Source organism: Mastigoproctus giganteus, chromosome 9 (assembly GCF_048544385.1).
Source record: "Mastigoproctus giganteus isolate SK-2022 chromosome 9, ASM4854438v1, whole genome shotgun sequence".
In the NCBI taxonomy this organism is placed as follows: domain Eukaryota; kingdom Metazoa; phylum Arthropoda; class Arachnida; order Uropygi; family Thelyphonidae; genus Mastigoproctus; species Mastigoproctus giganteus.
Window position 1 is genome coordinate 79,721,222 of NC_143583.1, and position 24,963 is coordinate 79,746,184.

The 24,963-nt window shown below is 36.0% G+C and overlaps 1 protein-coding gene across 7 annotated transcripts in view; it reads left to right on the forward strand.

The window, feature by feature from the left end:
- Positions 1 to 24,963, forward strand: part of LOC150080478 (uncharacterized) — a 354,693-nt gene that overhangs the window by 286,112 nt on the left and 43,618 nt on the right. For 6 of the 7 annotated variants that reach the window (XR_016547421.1, XM_090381810.1, XM_090381811.1 and 3 more), the window contains 2 exons: positions 7,528 to 7,693; positions 21,451 to 21,476. Coding sequence is in view for 6 of the 7 variants with exons in the window: in XM_090381810.1 (XP_090237936.1) it covers positions 7,528 to 7,693; positions 21,451 to 21,476 (192 nt within the window). In the remaining variant the exon portion in view is untranslated. The remainder of the gene's footprint in view (positions 1 to 7,527; positions 7,694 to 21,450; positions 21,477 to 24,963) is intronic. The other variant, XM_090381815.1, reaches the window with a different exon arrangement.

A 24,963-nucleotide genomic window follows, 5' to 3' on the forward strand; every position in this document is an offset into this window, starting at 1 on the left:
TTATTTGCATTGGTTTATCATAGAATATAATCTTTCACTGAGTTATGCTAATTATGTAAGCACATTGGTCAAAAATGTTTCTGGATAGTGAAAGAGCAAAAAAAGAATACACTTCTAGGACAAAAGCAGCAGGGGAAATTACAGAGAGAAAAAAAGAAGGGGCAGTGATGACTGAAAAATTATCCAAAAGAAGTTTTGAAATAAGACAAATTAATGAACTCTTCAGTAAAAAGAACTGAATTTTTCAAGATATAATCTGTAATTACAAACTTAGAGATGAAAGCAATCCTAATCAAGCAAGGCAAGCTGATAACTCTAGGAAAAGATTTGAAAGTCATGCAGAAAGTCTGTTCATGTTCTTTTCTTCTGGCTTGAATAACACATTATACTTTTTTTTTTTATATTATGCCAATGTTTGAAAATTCAAATATATGTGGAAACATATGTTGGAATTTTTAGTCCAACACACCTCATATCCATGTACTGTAGTAATTACTTTTAGATATGTTGAAGAATGTGGTATATAAATTTCTTATACCAATAATTTTTAAATCTTGCACTTATATTTTGGAAGTGGATTACTACATTAGAAAAAATCAGAAGGATGATTCTGACAGTCAGATATTTCTACTGCCAAAGGGCATGGATCACCTAAGATGAAAATTAGGATTCTATTCTTTTGTTCAGTGAGAAAGTATTGCTGTATGTGATTACATGGTGCAAGTCCTCATTGAAAAGTACTTCAGTACGAATAAAAGTAGTAACATTTCTGAGACTAGGCACATTATAGCCATAGCAGCTTATGTGTCATTAAACCTCCATAACAACAACTTATTGAAAAATGTTCTTATAAATGTTCAGGTAGCAGAAATGTCATCAGTTGGCAGTGCATCGTTTTCAAATTTGAAACTTTTTGTGGACCATTTTCCAGTATTTTTTGATATTGTTGAAGATAGCTATTTTGCAGCCTCAGTTCTTTCAATTTCAGTGCAAAAACTTACCAGAAGTTGTGAAAGAATTATTGTATGTGATCCTTTGTAGAGGAACTGACAAGTGAAAAAGAAAGCTCAAAATATGACATATTATTCCAAATCATTCTTGACATTTTAAAAATCCCTTGTAGCAGTACTGAGTGTGAGAGGATATTCAACCAAGTAAAAAAAAACAAAAAAAAAACAGAGTTCAGAGCTATTCTCTTTCTGGTGAAGCTTTAGAAATGCTAAAAGCCTGCAGGGCAATTAATATAAACAATATTCTGACTCAGCATTTCAGAAGAGGAAAGCCTTTGTCTTTCTTGAAGCAATCATAACCTGTTGATGTCTAACAAACACTCTAAACAGAAATCCAGAAAAATCCTAGATAAGTTAATGTTTGAAAACATACTGTACTAATAAACAATCCCGTGGCTGTATTTTAATACAAAATGCATGTGTTGTCAGTGATTGTTTAATTTTAAATGTGAAGTCAGGACTTTAAAAATCTCCTGCTTACTGTTACCCAATCTCCAGCTTTTTCAAAAGTAAAAAGTTGGCAGCTATACATTAGTAGTATAAATATTTTATGGCAAATCTGGGCATCATATTTCTTATTGAGCTGCTTAGTCCCTAAACTTATTCAGGAGTAATCTTTCTCAAATAAAAAGTTAAAGCAAATTTTAGAATTACTTTAAAATGGAATAATTTCCTTGAACAAAGACTTATGTTGTTGTTTGGTTTTTAGGAGCATTAGCAACTAAGGCCATATTGCTCTGGGATATGCGGTGGTCATTCCCTGACCTTTCCACATCCTCCGTATTTCATCATCCACTAATCAAGAAGCGTGTGCTACGCACTGCTGCTCCTTCCCACCTGGCTGCGGAGGCACCGTACAAAGACTTATAGATACACCTCTGATCCCTGCTTATGGTGGCTGTATTTGAGTATTTGACTTGACATATTTAAAAAAGAAGCACTGTGTTTGTTAATTTTTGCCAAAGCTTTTACTGGTTTCCTTTGTTGTCATCAGATAGATTTAAACTGCTAATATTATATATCTCTCTAAAGGTTATTTTTATAATGGAGCACTACCCTTTTATCGTTATCATATGTTCCATTATAAGAATCAATTTTGAACAGTTCTGTTGATATTTTTCTAAAGAATATTTGAGGTCACGACCATAAAACAATAAAAAAAAAATTGCGCTTATAATAGATTGCACTAACAGAAAAGTCCAATAAACCGGAAGGTTTATTGGGCTTTTCTGTTAGTGCAATCTATTATAAATGGGTAGCAAACTCGATCTTATTGCAGTTGCAATAATCCCGATAACTGGAATTGTGTGGATTTTTACTGTTCCCCTTCATTGAAATCTTCAGTCATATGAAAAACATAAATAAATTTTCAGACACTTCTCTTCATTCCTATTTACTTATTACAATGATGAAGGGAAAGCAACCAATGGAAAGTGCATGTGGTGGCAGTGCTAAGAAACCAAACAAAATTGATTTAGAAATGAAGATGAAAATGATTAAGAAGTATGAAGCAGGACAAAGTTTGTCATCTATTGCACGAAATTAGGTCTCTCTGCTTCAACAGTGAATACTATTTTAAGGGACAGTGTGCATATAAAAGAACATGTTAAAGGATCAATGCATTTAAGATCAACAATGTTCAGGTGCTATATTGAAGATGGAAAAACTATTAATAATATGGTTGGAAAATCAGATTCAGAAGCCCCTGAATCCAATGGCCATTCAAGCAAAAGCAAGAAGTATTTATGAAGATATTAAGGATAAGTACTGCAAACCCCTAGCCAAGTTCGTGGCAAGCAAAGGGTGGTTTAATAGGTTCAAGCATCAAGCTGGTTTCCAAAACATTAAAGTATGCGGTGAAGTCGCCATTGCCGATTCTGCAGCAGAAGAAAAATTGTGATGTGTTCGAAAAAACCTCTTCTAAATTTCCACAGCCCTAAACCTCTGCAGCAGCATACTTATCAGTTGGAGACGTTGATTCTGGCAACGATACTCAAAAGGTAAAACTTGCTGACATTATGCCTGTCCGCTCCCTTTTTTTGTAATTTATAATTTTTAAATTTTTGTAATTGCACACTTCTGTAATTTTTCCTACACATGAGATAAAAAAATTGAACAAATAATTCTATTTACATGTTCGTCAAACATTTCTTTTTTTGCTTTAATCAAATTCAGCAAGCATAGTTGTGTTTTTTTTTTTTTTATGTAAACCCCAAACAAGAGAGGTATTAGAACCTATAGTACTTAGTACTGTGCTTGGGTTGGAGGTTGAGAAGACGAAAGAAGGTATTTGTTTACATTGGACTTGAACTTCTGCAGACTGTAATTTTCAGGAAATACGTATGAAGGAAGGTTGTTCCAGAAAACAGCAGTTGAATGAATAAATGAGGAAGATGAAAAGTTGGTTCTGTGAGTTTGAAGTTGGACAGTAAATGGATGTTGGCTGGTGATGGCACGTATTCGGACTGTTTTGAAAGAGAGAGTGGGAATTATGGAAGCCAATTCAGAAGAACAGTGCCCATGGAAGTATCTGTAGAAGAGGCATGCAGCAGAAACAGTATGTCTGTGAGACAGCAAGTGGAGAGACTCTGTTAGAGATGAATCATTAATTAACCTAACTGCCCTCTTCTGAATGGAATCAAGAAGCCTGAGAGAGGTTTTGGGGGCACCACCCCAGATGTGGGAACAATATTCCATGGCAGGGCAGATTTGCAATTAATACAGTCTGTCCTCGTATAGCACGATAGTTGCGTTCCTAGAAATCCTCGTGCAATGCAAAATCGTGCAATATAAACAACAGGCCCTATGGGAAAAGTAGGGTTAGGTGCCGACCACCCAAGATTGAACACACATTTGGAACCAAAAGATTACCAAACACAATAAATAATCGGGTAATTTTAATCGTTATAAAATACGTAATAAAAATAATATTATATTATAATAAAGTATTTTTAGTATTTTTTAATACTAAAAAAGTATTTTTTACGAATAAAATACGTATTTTATTCGTAAAAAATTTATTATATTAAATAAAATAGTCGTAATAAAATATTTACGTATTTTATAATAGAAAAGTATAAATTATAATACGTAAGTCGTAATAAAATATTGCTAATGCTTTTGCTTCTTTCGTAAGCAAACTTGCTTTTTGTTTGATTTTCTATCCAAAGAGATGACAGCCGTACCATCTCTTCCAATTCTTTGTGTCTTAATCTAATGGATTTTAATTACACTTTGAGTTGTTTCCGCTATGAAAGTTGTTTTTATTTTCTCTGCATTCTTTGTAATTCTCGGCGTTGCCTCATTTAGGTCTGTAGCACGTGCAATATCACATGGTCTTTCATTTCGCTCAAAGCGTTTCACAATTTCATATTTTTTCTCTATTGACAGAAGCGGACTGGCCATAAGCCTTACGGGGGAAACCACGGTGGGCCGGAGGCCGGTGTGATTTTGGCCATAAACCGTAGTATGAGGCCACTATAAATTTTCCCGGGTAAGAATTTTTGACCCAGTCCGCCTCTGTTTATCGTTATTGCTTTTTTTTTTTCTCTCTGAATCTGCAGTGTCTTAGCCAGGACGCTTCCTTTTCACACCTTTTAAGTATTTTACTAATTTTTAGGGAATAAAGCACAATTAAAAAACGAGGAGGCACGCTTGATACACATAAACAAAGCTGCGCGCGTATAGCAACTGAATAAAGAACACCGTAAAGGCCGAGATACACTATTAATTAACACCTCGCATTTTACTAAAGCACATTTTTGGAGGTTACTACCATAAAACAATAAAAGCAATTTCCAGTTGCGTTTCTGCTAGTGGAACCTGTTATAAACTGGTAGTAAACTCCATCTAATTGCATTTGCGATTATATCGATAGCTGGAATTGTGTTGGTTTTTACGTTATTATGGTGAAATGTGTTTCCCCTTCACTGATATAAAACACATAAATACATTTTCAGAATCGTCTTCATTCCTATCATGTTGCGTTTGGTTGGGGTGAATCCGCGTTCGACTGCCGTTTCTTGTAAACACAAAGGCGAATCGTGCATAAGCGAATTCGGTTCGTGTTATATAAGATAACGTTCCCCTATTTATAAATCGTGTATGATCGAATTCGTGTAATGCAAACACGTGTTATACGAGGACCGACTGTACAGAGTGAGCAGCTGTTTGGAAGAAAAGTAACACTGAGAGCGAAAGAGAAAACCAAGTTTTTTAGATGCAGAGGAAGCAATATTTGTAATGTGCTTGTGCCAAGAGAGATTAGAAGTCAGAGTAATCCCCAAAAGAGATATATCATTTTGCCTAGAAATTGGAGTGTCACTAAAGATAAGCATAGGAGCAGAAGAATCCTTTTTGTGAGATATAAGACAAGACTGAGTTTTAGAAGGTTTGAAATGAACTAAGTTGTCTTTGCCCCACTGGAGAATTACCTGCAGATCGGCATGCAAGGAATTGGTAGCAGATTTTCGAGAAGTTGAAGCTGATTGAGCAGGGCAAGATTTCTCAAAATGGAAAGTGGAATGCAATGTGCTATCATCGGCAAAACTAGGGATAGGATTTCCAGTCAATGGAAGAAGGTCATTAATATACAAGAGGAAAAGAGTAGGGGAAAGAACTGAATCTTGGGGGACACTGGCATTAGTGGAGAAGTTAGAAGACAGAGAGTCATCTACCATCACCCTCACTGAGAGATCAGAGAGAAAACTGGATAACCAATTACTAAAAGCAGTTGGCAAACCATAAGATGGAAGCTTGTTTAGAAGACCTTTGTGCCAAACACGATCGAAAGCCTTTGAGATGTCAAGAGCAACTACTTGTGTTTCACTGAACCTTTCCATTGAATTAGTCCATAAATGGGTAACATAAGCCAGAATATCACCAGTGGATCGACTCTGACGGAATCCATACTGGCGATCGTTGATTAGACGGAAGGTTTCTAGGTAGTTTAAGAGTTGGCGGTTAAGTGATTTCTCCATTACTTTAGAAAGAGTAGAAGTAATTGCAATGGGACAATAATTGGATGTGAGGAATTTGTCACCCTTTTTAGGAACTGGCTGGATATGAGTAAATTTCCAAGCAGAAGGAAAAACACCTTTGGAATAAGAAAGTGAAAAAAAGGCGACAAAGAATAGGAATAAGTTCAGGAGCACAAGTTTTGAGAACAAGTGGAGAAATTCCATCGGGACATGGAGCTTTCTTAGCATCAAGATTCGTCAAAATCCTGCTGACATCCTTTTGACGGAAGACCACAGGAGGCATTGAATGGAGTGTGTTAGGAATGGTGGGAGGTGTTTTGCGAGTGCTGCATAAGCCTTTAAGGAAATTCCAACTTACATATGGTTCCACAGAACGCAACACTTACATAAGGTGGGGAGTGCCTGTAGTGCAGATGTTATTCATTCAAATTTTAAAAAGAAACAAATGTGTGATCTCTGTACCCATCAAACTGCATTAGCAGAATCTCTAACTTTTACTGAACAATTTGTAATAGGATATATTATGACATATCTTGAACTATTTGTTTGATTACTATTGGTTCATCTGTATAAGAATGTATACCATAAATTTCAGCACTTTAAGGAGGTGTCTGTTTTTAATTCCAAATTGCACCATATATTAACATTGTATAATAATAAAAAATTTAAAAAAATATTCAAGCACAGAATTACAGATTTAGCCCATTAGCATGCCAGTCCTGTGATATTGCCAACTTTGCATCACATTTTCCTGTTCAATAGAGATTTCATGAATTTTTTAATAGATGAACTTTTGAAAAAAATTATATTTTTAATATCCAGAATTAAGATATCACAATGAATACCAAAACAAAGCCAGTTATTGTGATATCTTAATTATTCATTTGGCACATTATTCATGTCACACACACACACACACACACACACACACACACACACACACACACACACACACACACACACACACACACACACACACACACACACAACACTGTGCCAAAGAGCACTTATGATACCACATGTTCAGTAACCAAAGGTAACAAGTAAAAAGATGAGTTAAGTTAATTTTCTAAACAGCTCCCAAAAAAAATTTGTCCTTGTTATAGTGCAGTTTGCTGTAACCATGACAATTCATAGTTCTATTCTTTATAAATAATTAAGGCTGTTTATATAGATAGATGAATATGTAACATTCATATTTTTAGGTGGCAGTTTCACTTTAGTTGACAACTTCATTCAGGATTTTTCAAGATATAATTTGTGATTATCTTTACATTTTAAAAAAATTATAAAATGGAAAAATATATATTTTCTAATTTTTGAAATTTGAGATAATAGCTTTTTTCCCCCCTTTGATGATTGTTTAATTTGAAAATCAGTATTATTTTGAAGGAGCACAACTTAATATTTTACAAAGTAAAATTTTCTTATATAATTCTCAAATTAATTAGTGATCTCCAGATTACTTTCATATGTTCACTTGACTATAGATTTATTTCTTCTCAAATCTATCATTTCTTATATATATATATTTTCAGTAGTTGCCTCTGGAAGTGCAGAAAAACTTAGTGATGATAATGATTCAGGAGCTTGGATGGGTATAGGAATCTCTCTAGGCATCATTCTACTAATTGCTATTATTCTTCTTATAATATACTACAAAAGACGAGTAAATAAACTTAAATCAGAGCTTGTATATGCTACGTAAGTATAACTCAATTTTTGTTAGATCACATTATAAAGAATTAGATCTTAACAGATTACTGGTAGTCAAAACAAATAAGTCAGAACAGCAACATTTCAAAACACTGAAAAGTACAAATTGGCAACAGTTGAAATGACAATTAAAGCACCAACATAATCAAAATACTGACTGTTCACAATGCCAGCTGGTCAAAACACTGATTACACAATGACAACTGACTGGTTAACTTTATGTAAAATACAGTATGTGTGTTATACATATAAATATATGTATGTAAATATTGATTAATGAATTTATGTATGTATGTCACACTGTTATGTAAAATGTGTGTACTGAGTTAGAAATGGATTTTTAGAACTGGGTATGCATTCCAGAATTAGTATTAGAATCTCTGGAAATAACTAGTGTATAAATCATTCAGAAGTGGCAGATTTAAAGAAAAAAAATCTCTTTAAGTAGGTATGCAATGTATACCTACATATAAACCCATTTCCAACTCTGATTTTATATTACACTTATAGTCAAAAAATTTGAAAGTTTTTTTTGTGATTGTGTATAGAAAGACAGGTTGGATGGGAATCATGGTCAAAACTTGGATGACATCAGTGTAGAATAATTTGTGGGGAGGGAATCTACTCTCTCCTCTTCAAATTAGCTAACATTAATGGTTCTTATGTAACTTACAATTACATAATAAAGAATTTAGTATTAGTAGTAATAATAATATATTAAAGTTTTCAAAATAGTTACCAAGTAACAGCATTCATATTAGTAAAGGCAAAAGGTACACAGGCTTTTGTTATATCAACAAAAAAAAAAAAATCTATAAGAAGGCATTCATTTTTCTTGTACTCTTCCCAATGCCAGAAGTACCAATCCATTTGCCTCAGATTGTGCCATACTGTCAACCTCAACCAACCAGGGCAGCAGTTTGTTCCACTGGATGAGAATATACTGACCAAATATGAATGCAGTCCATTAGTTTTCCTCAATAATTTTTATTTGTTTCCTAGTTTTTATGTCCCATTTAAATGTGAAATTCCATCATCATTTATTTTGTGCTGTCTGTCCCCTCTCCATTGAGGTGCCTGTAACCCACGCCCTTTTTTGTTTCTCTTCATATGGACATCCCATTGCTATTCTTGTCAGAGGACTTACCTTCCCTTGATCCTTTCAAGAAGCTTATGCCTCTTTAGATTCTGGATGCAGTCTCAACAGTGACTTTATAATGGGACTATAACGACCTCCCTAGATGGAAAGGTATCAAAATCACTGATTATGCATTGTGCACCTTCCTGACCACCTGCTTAAATTGAATTGTAAACTTCATATCTCATTATATTATAACATCCAAGTCCCTCTCCTCATAGACTTCAGCTCTTTTCCCTTACATTTGAGGGAAAAGAGCCTGTTACTATTTAAATAGTTACCATTTCTCCACCTATCCATAAAGCCTGTCCAAATTATTCAGAAGAAAATCTATTGTTAATTATCAATTAACAATTTTTATAGTAGATCTATTGTTAATGCCAGAATTCTATTGTTAATTATCCTCCCAACTTCACATCATCTTCAGATTCCAACATCATACCATTTATTCCCTAGAAATTTTCAAAAAAAAAAAAAAAAAGCACATGCCAAACACATGTGACACTGAATTTTTGACTCTTGTTAATAATACATTTTGCATAATAACAATGTGATCTTATATTTTTCCTTGTAATAGTTCACTTTCTCACAAGGAAAAAAGAAGTACAATGTGCTCATTTCTTTCATGCAAAAAGAAAGAAATATGGGCACATTGTATTTCTTTATTGTGAGAAAGTGAGCTATTATTGCTAGCCATAATTGTTTACTGATTGTAAACAATTTACCAATGACAGGGGTTATGTTCCTGAAAAGCATCTTGTTTGACAAGATTGAAGTCCAATAAAATAAGGAATTAGGGGAAGAATAAATATATCTATAAAATATATGAAAAAACACAGTAAACTTCATTTTTTATTTAATTCTAAAACAGTGAAATCTGTCATGTACTTTTATCTTTTGTTCCAGTGTTATAACTCCTTGCTCTTTTTCACACATTTACTTTCAATACTTATTGATATTTACCAGCTGATAAAGGATAAAACAAATGTTAGTTTATACAAACATAAATAAATTTTGTGGTATTCCAGCACATCACAATCTGCAAAGTATGCTAGGCCATCACAATGCATTGAAGGCTTCTGAAAAATTGATGGATATGGCCAGTACATATTTTACCTCTGCTCTATGTGCTGTTTTGACTTGATAGTTCATGGCATCCTCTGTAGAGCATTCCTATTTAAATCCAAACTGTTTGTCTGATTGTAAATTGGCATTGAGGTATTAAGCATGTAACCTGAATAGTATGAGCCTCTCCATTACCTTGCCCAAAACTGGCAACAAGGCAATGGGCCTATTTCCAAGAAGTGAGGAAGATACCCTTTTGTAAACAGTTATTGTACAGTTGCAATAAGTGATGTGGATAGCTTTTGACCAGTTCTTTTACCATTTCTATTTCGACAAGATCATTACCTGAACAGTTATTGTTTTTGATTTTGTCTAGTGCTATGGATAGTTCATCCAGGGTTGAAAGTGGTCTCAGTCTACAGATTTTGGTAGCTGTTGTTTCAGTGCATATAGTGGACTGGTCTTGTGTAAGGGGGTTGTTATATACTGAAAACACTGTATCAAGAATGTTGCTGACTGTTTCCTCCTGGGTGTTGGTAGTCTGGCCAGCCTCTGTGTTTGTGGTGTTTACCACATCACCTTTTATCAGCTTGTTGGTAACAATATGGTAAACCACACCCCATGGATCAGCATTACCTGTGGTACCAACAAGCATTTTCCAGGATTCCTTCTTTTCCTGCCTTATTATAAGGCTTGTATACTGATTCCTTAAATTCAGGAAGTCCCCCTTCTGACATTTACCTCTGGTGGCCAATTTGTTCTGAACCTCTGGAAATGTTTTCTTGCCTGGTTAACCCTTTGCCAGAGAATATCCAGCTCAGAGCACCAACAGGGGACTGCATATGATCTTGGTTGTTTCTTTAACCTGTTGATTTGGATGCATTTCATTATTCCCTTCTAGAGATATTCCTGAAGGGAGGGCTCCAAGAGTTTTTGGTATCTGTGCCAGTTCACTTTTTTGATGTTATATCTGATAATATCATATATTGGAGGGTGGGATCTGATCCAGTTCGCACACCAGGAAGGTAATAGCATGGTGGTCAGATGTAGTCCAGGGTTCCTGCACATGGCAGTCTATGAATTTGTGTGCTGTGGCTTGTGTTGCCATAGTAATGTCTATCACACTTCCATGCAGAGTACTGCTGTACATTGGTAGATTGTATGGCTGGTTTAGGATTTGTAGTGAGGTTGTGGCTATGAAGTCTGCCAGTTCCTGCCCATTGAAGGTTCATGATCTGTCTGGAGTATGGCTATGCCATCTAGGAGATCTGCAATTTGAATCTATTGATATAAGAATTTTGTTACCAGGAAGCTGGCTTAAAGCTGTTTCAAGGTATTGGATAGGAGGGACTATGCTTTGATTTGTTGTACAATACATTTATATAATGTGGAGGGATCCCAGAGGGGAGGTAATCTGTGCATATACTGCCAGTGGGGTACATAATCTATTGACCTTAGTATGTAATGTTTTTGTTTCAGATTACTATTGCTACCCACATAGTATCGATGGTGGTTTCAATGATTCTGTAGCTTCTAGGGTATTCTTGAACCTTGCAACCATGGGTATAGAGCTCCTAGATATGTGCTGTCTATTTGGTTTTCTTCCCTAAATATTTTCAGCTGATCTACCACTGAGCATGCACACTGGGCATTTAACTGTAAGAACCTCATAGCCTGGTCATTATTGGAATTATGGAGAATATCCATAATCTATTTTTTTGTTTAAGCTGGTTTACTGCCTTAGTGTAGACAGGGCACTTTGGATGCATCATGGAGTGATTAAATGCCAGCCCAGAAGATTTACATTTGGCACATTTGCTTCCTGTGTTTATAATCATGACCCCTGACATTACAATGGCCAGAGGTGGGGTTTTTTTTTTTTTGGGTGCAGGTGTGTGAAGTATGCCTTAACTTCAGACACCTGCAGTACTTAAGTATAGAGAAATGTTCCTTGTACCTGTGGCTACCCCATCCTGTATAGGTTTTTTCTTGCTTTGTGATTATCTGCCATAGTATGGGAAATAACTCTGCAATCCAGTTACAGGATTGGTTGCATCTGGATTTGGTAGAGTACTTCAAGTGAAACTCTGAGGCTAGTTCTTCCTTGGTTATATATTCTTGAAAGTTCTTGGTACATACTTCTCTCATTATTTCTTCTTTTGTCTTGGACTTATCTATATCAAAATGTTTGGCCCTTTTGTCTTGAGCTTTTCAGTTTTTAGGCCTAGATTAAATCAACAGGGTTGTTCCTTATTTTTCTGCATCTTGCTTTGTGGCAGCTTCTATAATGATCCCTGCAGTTCTGATTTTTCTCAGGCATTTTATTTTGATGGTCCGAAATTCTGGCTCTAATCTGTAGCGATAGCCTTCTTTATTGCCTTTGCTAGAATTTAATGTATTTTCAGTTGGCCTAATTATGACAATTTTATCCTCGTGTTTGTTGGAAGTCTTTGTTTGGGGGTTTAGTAGCTTTCTGGTCGTGGTGAAGCCTTTACCACCTGTGCGAAGGTCATTTGTTGTTCCCTCTGGTTTTGGAATTCTGTTTCCTTCGCTTCTAATTTAGCTTTAAGTAGCTGATTTTGAATGTGTAGGTCTACTGTTTGTTCAAGTTCATTTCAACACTCAATGATACGTCTTTGGACCCTGGCCATTATCCTATTTGTTTGAGTGAACATAAGTTCTTTTAATTTTTTTTCTTTTTTTTTTTTTTACGTAAACCCCAAACACGAGAGGTATCAGAACCTATAGTACTTAGTACCGTGCTTGGGTTGGAGGTTGAGAAGATGAAAGAAGATATTTGTTGACACTGGACTTGAAATTCTGTAGACTGAAATTTTCAGGAAATACGTATGAAGGAAGGTTGTTCCAGAAAATGGCAGTTGAATGAATAAACAAGGAAGATGAAAAGTTGGTTCTGTGAGTTTGAAGTTGGACAGTAAATGGATGTTGGCTGGTGATGGCACGTGTTCGGACTGTTTTGAAAGAGAGAGCGGGAATTATGGAAGCCAATTCAGAAGAACAGTGCCCATGGAAGTATCTGTAGAAGAGGCATGTAGCAGAAACAGTATGTCTGTGAGACAGCAAGTGGAGAGACTCTGTTAGAGATGAATCATTAATTAACCTAATTGCCCTCTTCTGAATGGAAACAAGAAACCTGAGATAGGTTTTGGGGGCACCGCCATAGACGTGGGCACAATATTCCATGGCAGGGCGGATTTGCGATTTATACAGAGTGAGCAGCTGTTTGGAAGGAAAGTAATGCCGAGAGCGAAAGAGAAAACCAAGTTCTTTAGATGCAGAGGAAGCAATATTTGTAATGTGCTTGTGCCAAGAGAAATTAGAAGTCAGGGTAATCCCTGAAAGAGATATATCATTTTGCCTAGAAATCGGAGTGTCACTAAAGATAAGCATAGGAGCAGAAGAATCCTTTTTGTGAGATATAAGACAAGACTGAGTTTTAGAAGGTTTGAAATGAACTAAGTTGTCTTTGCCCCACTGGAGAATTACCTGCAGATCGGCATGCAAGGAATTGGTAGCAGATTTTCGAGAAGTTGAAGCTGATTGAGCAGGGCAAGATTTCTCAAAATGGAAAGTGGAATGCAATGTGCTATCATCGGCAAAACTATGGATAGGATTTCCAGTCAATGGAAGAAGGTCATTAATATACAAGAGGAAAAGAGTAGGGGAAAGAACTGAATCTTGGGGGACACTGGCATTAGTGGAGAAGTTAGAAGACAGAGAGTCATCTACCATCACCCTCACTGAGAGATCAGAGAGAAAACTGGATAACCAATTACTAAAAGCAGTTGGCAAACCATAAGATGGAAGCTTGTTTAGAAGACCTTTGTGCCAAACACGATCGAAAGCCTTTGAGATGTCAAGAGCAACTACTTGTGTTTCACTGAACCTTTCCATTGAATTAGTCCATAAATGGGTAACATAAGCCAGAATATCACCAGTGGATCGACTCTGACGGAATCCATACTGGCGATCGTTGATTAGACGGAAGGTTTCTAGGTAGTTTAAGAGTTGGCGGTTAAGTGATTTCTCCATTACTTTAGAAAGAGTAGAAGTAATTGCAATGGGACAATAATTGGATGTGAGGAATTTGTCACCCTTTTTAGGAACTGGCTGGATATGAGTAAATTTCCAAGCAGAAGGAAAAACACCTTTGGAATAAGAAAGTGAAAAAAAGGCGACAAAGAATAGGAATAAGTTCAGGAGCACAAGTTTTGAGAACAAGTGGAGAAATTCCATCGGGACATGGAGCTTTCTTAGCATCAAGATTCGTCAAAATCCTGCTGACATCCTTTTGACGGAAGACCACAGGAGGCATTGAATGGAGCGTGTTGGGAATGGTGGGAGGTGTTTTACCAGGATCATTAATACATGAGTTGGAAGAAAAATGGGATGCTTAGCAGATCAGCTTTATCCTTGACTGAAGTGACAACCGAACCATCTGGTTTGGACAGAGGTGGGAGCAGAAATGGGCAAAAGTTACGGCCAATAGCTTCGGCAAGACACCAGAATGCTCGGCTACTATTAGGGCAAGAAGCAGGTTTTCTACTCTTAGCCTGTTCAAACTCTAGTTTGGACTGATTAATAACTGCTTTATAATTGTTGTGAGATTTGGTGTAGGCAGAAAATGAAACTAAAGAATTAGAAACAAGCCAATTACAATATGCAACATTCTTCTCTTGAACAGCCTTAACACATTTATTGGAAAACCAAGGTTTAGATAAAGGACGAGATTTTAAAGTGGAGTGTGGGATAAAGGATTCCATTCTTGCAAGAATAATTTCATTGACACGATCTGAGCAAACGTTGATATCAGAAGTTTTAAAACAGTAATCCGACCAAGGAAAAGAAGAAAAGAAATCTCTCAGGTCATCCCATTTTGCATTCTTGTAATGCCAAACAATACAAGGTTGTGAATAGCCATGAGATAAAGGCTCCATTGGAGAAGAGACAATCACCAAGTGTGATCTGAAGTGCCTAAAAGACCTCTCACTTGGACCTTGTACTTAGAAGGGTTGTTTGTGAGAATAAGATCAAGCGTGTTGGCTGTATGATTAGGATTGTCCGGTATTCTTGTAGGTAAATGAACAGTCTGTGCGAGGTCATTAGTAATTGAAAAAGCCTCAGCATCTCGACCAGCTGGGTCGGTGTGACTAGAAAACAGAAGCCAGCTGGAGTTGTGATCATTAAAATCACCAAGGAAAATTACCTCACTGTTAGGAAAGTTGGACTGGAGAAAGTCATGTTGCAAAGAGAGGAAGTCAAAGAGCTCCAAGTGATTAGTGGAGTTGGGAGAACAGTAGAGACAACAGATGAATTTGACACAAGAGATTTTAAGCCAGAGAAGATCGAAGAGAGGAGATTCCAAATTGCCAAGTCTCTGACAGGGAATATCACAACGGACATATACACAAGTACCACCTTTGAGGCAAAAGGAATCATACAGCGAATAATTTGGGCATCTGAGATGAGCAATAGTTGAATCAACCAATAACTGAGATTCTGTCATAAAAAGTACATGGGGTTTGGCAGACTGCAAGTGGAAATGGACTTCGTTGTGATTAGAATTGAGACCACATATATTTGTGAAATGAATTAGGAAATGCTTGGGAGGTTTAGATCTTTTCGCAGATAAGCTTGCTCTATTAGTTTGACAATTCATGGTGTATTCAATAGTAAGAAAAAGTGGGTGGGACATGCTGTATGGATTGGAGTCTTACTGAAATTACTTTATCCAGGGCAGAGTCAGCTGCCTGAGGTTTTATTTCTGTGTCCTCTGTAATGTCTTCAATTTCCTGTTGTGTTTCTTTTTCCTTGTCCATTTGAACTGGAGATTCAGTTGTCATTCTAGTTTTAATTCTGTTACTTTTCTGGAAGCTAGTCAGGCCTTGTGTCCTCATCATCAGTCAGAGTTTTTAGGTGGTTTTTCATCGATTTTAATTTTTGGAGTTTGAACTGTAGGGTTCAAATGCTGTTTCTCATCTTCAGATCCTGAGGTCATTTTTCCAGCATTTTTTGTTGGTATTTTCGAGTGTTGACTTATTTAATAATTTCTGAGACATGGTTCCATATACATCAGAAAGAGTAGACTAGTGATTCTATCAGTATATCGTGCATGGAAAATTTCTCTTTGGTTGCCGAGCAGACATCAGACAAGTTAAACACAAAATCTGGGGAGAGGATGGAAATTTCTGACAGTCGCAATTTGTAAGATTTACTATCTAAAACTACATAAATCTTGTCTAAATCAGTTGATCTACATAAATTGCATGCAGTTTTACAAAAAATCTGAGAAATTCTCCTCCTTTACTGAACTTAACAAAATATTAGCATGGCAGCTAAATTCTGCAATCCAAAAAAGACAACAACTATGTTGAAACAATGTCAGAAATTGCAAATCACCCCCTTGTTACCACATAGCTGTTTAAAACACTCAGATCCAAACAAAAGCTCAGTGAAAAGAAATAAAGTTCTTGTCTGAGGAAAGTTCTGTAATCAATGGTAACAGGTTGGACAGTTGTCGATGGTCTATTGCCACCGCATACAATCAAGCGGACCTCTTGCTTGTGTGTCTGCTCTTATCAGTATTCACATGCAAACTCTTTAGTGAAAGATGGTGCCAAATGCATTTTTTTGGATGACTCTGCTCAATGTCATAGACCCAAAATCATAAGTACTATGTCATAAGCCGACCGGGCTAGCCAGGTGGGTAAAATGCCTGCCTAGCAACCCAAAGGTCGCGGGTTCGAATCCCGCCTTGGGCTTGGATCAAAGTACTACAAAAACCTTGGGATGTGCATTATGGCCACAGAAGCCAATGAGCCAACAACTACCAAATAAAAAAAAATAAAAAACTACTTCATAAAATTAGCAGTAAGTTTTAATTTTATGAAACATCATACTCTTACTTAAATAAATGTAATTTTTTTCATTCTCTTTACTGTCCACTGGTACAAAAATGGTTGAAAGATAAATAAATTCATGCAATAACATGGCCTGGGAACAGTCCAGACCTCGATCCAATTGAAAATTCTTAGAACAAAATGAGTGTTTCAATAATACAAAAGAAATGAAAACACTTACAGCACTACAGGAGACATTAATCTGTATTTGGTACCATGAGATTTCCTAGTAATACTTATCCGCTCAATGCCATGACGATGTGCAGCAGTCATCAGAGCACAGTAGTCATCATCAAAGTGTCATCCTAGTATGAGCAAAGTAATGAAAAAAAATCACTGCTTTCATAGAATTTTTGTTATTATATGAACCATAAATAACATGCTGATATTTTGGGAAAAAAAAGTACAGGCTGGCCTCGATTAACATGATTAATTCGTCCTGCGAGCGCATCGCGCAAAACAGAAACATGTTAATCGAATATAATAATCAATAGGAAAAATTATAATTGGTTCTTGACCTTCTGGAATGTCCATAAAGAATTTAAAAAATACCTTTTAAATAACTTTTTAACTGTATACAATGTAAAAGATAATGAAAATAATTATGGAATTAAATGTTTATTGAATAAAACAGCGGTTCCCAAACTGTGCGCCGCGGAATATTTTAAATTTTCGAGGGAAACACAGCAATACTCGACATCTGTCAGACACCGTGCGAACTACTAGCTCGAGATAGTTCACAGTTTCAACATTTCTTATTAAGTTGTTTGGACCTAACTACTAAATGGAACTGTTAGATATTTCTTTTGGTCTGGGTGCACCTTGAAAAAATTGCTGAGACACTAAGGGCGCCGTGAACCGAGAAAGTTTGGGAACCTCTGACATAAAATACACAATGAAGAAATGACTGTTGCGGAAATATTTGAACAGTGTTGACTTTCTCTTTTCATCAATCAATTTCCGATAGCCGACAACAATCTTCTCTGGGCCCTAGCGAAATAAATATTGCAGAGAACCTCAACCCTTTTGTTTGAGGTTCTCTGCGATACAAAAGTATGTGATACGAAAGATTTCATCTAATTCTTTTACCGTTATCTCCTTCATGGTAACACTTTCATCTGGCTCATTTAAAAATTTGAATTTTTATGCAAGTGTGCATTGACTTTATTAGCAGGGGACAAACAAGTAACACGTCTTCTTCCGATAGTAGATGGAACACACCGAGGTGGGCAGCAGGCAAACTTTTGTTTATTGACCGTACGACTCGCGGTAAGCTTAACGCGCGATTCAAATCTTTTTCAACTATCGCATAAAAAAAAAAAAGGTCGCGTTAACTGGAAATTTGCATCATGTAAAGTGAAAAGTGGTATAATTTTTCAAATAGCGTTAACTGAAAATCGCATTGATCGAAATCACGTTATGCGAGGCCTGGCTGTACTTATTTCATTGTATATTTACCAGTAAGGCACAAAAGTAATTTTTCCTGCAATTAATAGCTTCATATAAGAAAGAAGCCGGTTTCTTGAGAAATATGAGACTGCTTCTTACCTTGTGCCACAACCTTACATCTGAGGAAGAATCCCACTGTAAGAGTGAATGCCACGATCTGTCCAGGTCATCGCATTATCTATGCAGATCAAATCTTGATTATCACAGAAATAGATGAAAGGAGAGGACTCTCCTGCAAACACGTAATTTCATTTATAACCACTAGCACTACATTTTAGTCATTATACATTTCTTAAAAATTCCTCTACATTTGAATAAGTGATTAATATTCATTGAAATGTACTTCCCCCACAAAGTCTTAAAATAGATGTACCGTAAATCTGAGTTATTCATATAAATTAGGGAATCAGGATGATTCTTGATTTTTCCCCCCTACTTTAAACAGTTTACATTGCTTTTGTATTGTTATTACTTATATACATTCTTTTAGCTATTTCTAAAAGATTAGCTGCCAGTGTTAAAACAAACAACCTAAAATATGAGGTAATGCAATTTTTTGAGTACAGTAATACCCCGACTTACGCTACCCCGACTTACGCGAACTCGGAGTTACGCGGTTCTTGATTTTCGTTTGGCAACGCTGCCGCCCACTATCTTCAAGGTCGTTTTTCATATGTTATCGATATACGGTGCGACGGCGGAGAATGAGAGCGAAAGATGAACAAAATTCAACTTTGCTGCTTTTATGTTTTTTATATCAGTGAAGGGGAAACACATTTCACCATAATAACGTAAAAACCAACACAATTCCAGCTATCGGTATAATCGCAAATGCAATTAGATCGATTTTATAACAGATTTCACTAGCAGAAACGCAACTAGATTTTTATTGTTTTATGGTAGTAACCCCTAGAAATGTGAGGTGTTAATAGTGTATCTCTGCCTTTATGGTGTTGTTTATTCAGTTGCTACATCCGCGCCGCTTTGTTTATGCGTATCAAGCATAAACAAAGCGCATAAACTAGTTTTGTAATTGTGCTTTATTCCCTAAAAATGAGTAAAATACTTAATTAAAAGGTGTGAAAAGGAAGCGTCCTGGTGAAGACACTGCAGATTCAGAGAGAAAAAGAAAAGCAATTATCGATAAACAGAGGCGGACTGGGTCAAAAATTCTTACCCGGAAAAATTTATAGTGGCTTCATACTATGGTTAATGGCCAAAATCACACTGGCCTCTGGCCCACCAGGGTTTCCCCGGTAAGGCTTATGGCCAGTCCGCCTCTGTCGATAGAGAAAAAATATGAAATTGTGAAACGCTTTGAGCGAAATGAAAGACCATGTGATATTGCACGTGCTACAGGCCTAAATGAGGCAATGGCGAAAAGCACATGACAATTGCAAACTTGACAGGTTGAAAATTGAAAAGGGCTCAATTGTAAAGGGCTTAAAAATTTTAGAAAACATAGACTCCAACGAAGAACGTGTTATAGCTACAAAGCAAGGAATAAAAAAATTATTAGCTTGCTACGAAGAAATTCTGCGTGAAAAAAAGAAGGCGCTGTGTCGTCAGACGAATTTGTTAGATTTTATGAAGCCATCGACATCGAAATAACTTTTTAACGTAAGTCATTTGTTTTTTAATACATATTTTGTATTAATATGTATAAAGAACTGCAATTTTATTAATATTTTTCTTCTAAACTAGTGTTTTTGTTAGTCCTTGGTCCCAATTAAGCAAAATTTATATGTATTTATATGCAAAGTTGTACCCCGACTTACGCGAATTCGACTTACGCGATTTTCGTCAGACCCACCTATCACGTAACTTCGGGGTATTACTGTATTTGTCTTCATGAACAGCCAAGCAGTTTATGGAAGTGAAACAATCATGATTGAAATTGAAGACAGTGAAAGCATGAGAATTTTGATTTCACTACAAGATTTTAATTGTTTAGTTTGGATGTAACAGATACCATGTGAGTGTTCTTGCCTTTTTTATATGATTATTGTAATAGACACTAATAAATGAATGTTACCTGATATGCAGATGGATAAGAAGAGGACTTCTGTACCTACAGCACTCTATAATTGGTGCTGTTACACCCATCTTGTATTTTTCTGCTAATTTTCATCTCGCAGACAGGCAGTTTTTCCTGTTTGCAGGATGAAAAACTTAGAAAGTGATGGGAGCAGAAAAATAGATAATATCACAAGAAATTTCAAATTATAAGAAATAAGTAAATCATAATTAATAAAAGATAATTTCCAGTTTAACAAAATTCTAAACATAATTTATTATTATAAAAACTCCTGATTCTAATAGAAACTGTGCTATCATTTTTGTATCAATTTGTAAATAGATTGGAGATTAAGTAAGACTTCATATCTTTTAGACATTGGTCCTTGGGTACCAAGGGCCCAGTATCAGAAAATTTCTGAAAAAACATGATGGTCTGTACCATAACATTCCCTTGCCCACCTACAGTATATCACCAGGCATAGGTGATATACTGGCTTCATACCCTGATCACTACCATTCACTCAACTGAAATAAAATTTTTTTTCAGTCTGTGCAACCTTTTTAGTCCTCCATTGTCCAGTTCCAGTGATTGTTGGCCCACTGTACACAGTAGCGATATGTAATAGTACCTTTAGTTGTAATAGCTGCGATTACAGTGCTTGCTATCCCAACACATGATATCAGGGCCGCCCCCATAGCCAGGTGAGCAGGAGCAGCAGCACGTAGCACACACTTCTTGATTAGACCAGGGTTCAAGCCCATGACATCGGAGGATGCGGAAAGGTCAGGGAATGACCACCGCATATCCCCGGAGCAATATGGCCTTAGTTGCTAATGCTCCTAAAGACCAAATAACAAACAAACAACATGATATCATAAATATCACGTGTTAAGATAGCTAGCTTTGTAATCTACAGTTGTATTAATTTTTTATTTGAGCCATAATAGGCTATCTGAGCACCCTTATAATTCTCACCATTTCCAATATTCCATCCCTCCCCACAGATTTCTAGGATTACTTGCGATGGTTGTTGTGCACACAGCTGTAGATATTCTAATATGTTGTTCTCCCTATAAGAAATTAGTATTTTTAATAAATTGTTTGTTAGCTAGCATTGGCTGCAACTGATTTTTTTTTTTTTTTTTTTAAATAGGTATTCCAATGACCAGGGTCAGTTAGGTAAGCTCATTGTTTTTTTATTTATTAATATGTTATACATTTTTTTTTTTATAGAATTAGTCTAAGTTAATTTCACAAAAAAAAAATTATATTTACAAATAATTCAAATTAAAAAATGTTTAGTGCCCAAAACCAAAATTATGATACATATACAAATTATTCAAGTGTTTACTGAAAAGTAAAGTCCCTTATTGAATATAACTTTTCAAAGAATAGAGATAAATTAAAAAAAAAAAAAAAAAAAAACATACTTTTTAGTATTAGTCATATGGTGCTAGGAGGCACCAGGCATCTTATTCCAGTAATTAAGAACTCACTGACTAAAACAAAATTTCCTACAATCCAGTTTAAACCAATAATTTGAATTCATGGCTCCCATGTTCTGGTATCATTTATAACTGAAAATTTCACCTTTCATTTTACTATCCCTCTCTAGAGCGTTATAGAACTTAATCAGATACCTCCTAAGATGTAATAAAAAAGCTTTGTCTTTAATAATTTGATATATCATTTTCTCCATACTTACTTGATACATTTTGTCAAGCACTTAAATGTATGCTATTCAAGTAAAATTATTTCAACTGAGCAGCCAACCATTACACTCTTCATGGCTACTTTAACTTCTTCACTAGAGTCATACCGGTTGCCTCAATGTTCTTCAAGCTTTGGAAATGTAATAAAAAAAGTGACTTGGGGCCAAATCTAGGCTATAGCTCATCTCATCTTATCTTATCTTCCTTCATAGATTAGGCGATCTGCCTGTTCTGATCTCGAAGAGGTCTGCCCATCTTTTCTTTGGTCTTGCTCTATATGTATAAGCTAATTTAGGGAATCTGTTATCTTCCATTCTTTCTACATGTTCTTTCCGTCTTTGTCTGTATTCTATAATTTTGCCATTAATTGAGTAAATCTTTAATTCCTTTCTAATATTTATGTTTGGTATTTTATCTAATTTTGTACATCCTTTAACATATCTTAAAAATTTAATTTCTGCAGCTTGTATTCTATTAATGTCTCTTTGTTTTGGTATCCATGTTTCAGAACCATAAAGAAGTGTTGGTATTGTCATTACTTTGTAAAATTTCAATTGTGTTTCTTTCCTTGTTTTCTTAGCCATTGTTCTTTTTATTGTTCCACATATATTTTGAAATTTCGCCAATTTCTGGTTCATATCTTCTTCGGCGTCATATGTTATATCACATCCTAGATATTTAAAATGTTTTACTTGTTCTAATATTTTGTTGTCTATAACTATCTTTGTTCTCACCGTATTTTTCTCTTTAAAAGCCATTGTTCTAGTTTTCATCGTTGATATTTTAACTTTATATTCTTCTGCTATTTAGTTTAATTTAAATACTGCTCTTTGTAAATTATCTTCACTATCTTGAATAATTACTTGATCATCTGCAAATAACATTGTATTAATCCTATTCTTTGTATTTAAATATATACCTGTATTAATTTCTTCTTTCCATTTACATATCCTCGATATATATGGCCGACCGGGCTAGCCGGAGTGGGTAAAGTACCTTCCCGGCAACCCAAAGGTCGCGGGTTCGATTCCCGCCTCGGGCTTGGATCAAAGTACTGCAAAAACCTTGGGAGGTGCAATATGGCCACAGAAGCCGATGCGCCAACAACTACCAAATCAAAAAAAAAAAAAAAAAAAAATCGATATATATGTTAAACAGCATTGGTGACAAGCTACATCTCTGTCTAACTCCTTGATTTATTATACTTTGTTCTGTTAATTTATTACCTGTATCTATTACTATTTTTGTTCCTTGATATAAACTCTATTATTTTTGTAAGATAGTAGTAGTAGTAGTAGTGGCATGTGATGCAAGAAAGCAAATGTATGAGCTTATGCAGCATCAGCCAAAAAAAAAAAAAAAAAAAATCACACCATTCCCTACAAATGCCTGTCCAGTTCCTCCTTAAATTTATTCAACCTATCAACTTCCACAATGACAGATGGAAGTTTGTTCCAGCAATTAACCACTGGCTAAAGGCAAATTTCCGCACATCTATTCTACATCTGTCTTTTCTTAATTTGAATTTATGCCCCCTTAGGTTCGTAATCTGAACAAGTGGAAGGATCCCATCAGAATTCAGCGTGCTCAACCCATTCAAGGCCTTATATACCTCAATCAGATCACCGTGCAGGTGCCTAGTCTCCAGCCACTGCAATTTGCAGAACTTGAGCCTCTCTTGGTAAGAGGATCCCTTCATTCCCCTCACCAATCTTGTTGCCCTTCTCTGTACACGCTCAAGTAAATCTACATCCTTCCTAAAATGAGGCCTCCAGACCCGCACGCAGTACTCAAGGCGTGGCCTGACCATTGCCTTATACAGAGGGATAATCACCTCCTTTTCCCTGCTAGCAAAATTCCTATATATCATTGAGAAAACCCCATGACCTGGCCTGGCAGCCTGTCTGCATTGCTCAGAGAACTTCATATCTGACTGCACAATTACTCCCAGGTCTTTTTCATTTTCTACCACCTTAAGTGTAGTACCACACAGTTGGTACGTTTCTCTGGGGTTACTTCTACCCATATGCAGTACTTTGCATTTGTCAAGGTTAAACTTCAGTTGCCACTTCTTAGCCCATCTGCCCAAATTATCTAGATTCTGTCGCAGTAGCACACTGCCATTACTGTCATTAACAACCCTGCCAACCTTTGTATCATCTGCAAACTTCGACATTAAGCCTGATATAGCTTCATTAATATCATTGATAAATATACAAAACAACAGTGGACCTAACACCGAACCCTGTAGGACTCCACTAATAACATTAGTCCAAGAAGAGCAGCACCCATTGATTACCACCCTCTGTCTTCTCCCACTTAACCATCCTTTTATCCATTGGAGCAACTTACCCTTAATACCATTCTGCTCCAATTTGTACAATAGTCTTCCATGCGCAACAGTGTTGCGCATGGAAGACTATTCACCCTCTTCTTATAGTTTTTCCTTTCCTGAAATCCAAATATATGATATCGAAATTATTTTTTGCATCCAGTTCCTTTGTAACCACATCATAATATCCTATCAAATTTGTCAGACAAGACTTTCCCTTAACAAACCCATGCTGTGTCTGAATTATTGCTGCAGTCTTGTCTAGATGATCCTGCAATGCATCTTTAACCAGTGACTCCATTATTTTACCCGGAACAGAAGTTAAACTAACTGGTCTGTAATTACTCATGTCACGCTTCGATCCCCCTTTGTGAATTGGGGATACATTTGCACATCTCCAGTCCGTGGGAACCTCCCTTGAGTCCAAGGATGCTCTCATAGATGCTTTGGGTATCCTTTATTACTCAATATGTCCCATAGTTTTCGTCTGTTTACTCGATCAAATGCTTTTTCATAATCTATAAATGCTAAATGCGTTTCTAAATTAAACTCTTTTCGTTTTTCTGTTATTTGTTTTAATATAAATACTGTATATTATCTGTACATGATCTTCCTTTTCTGA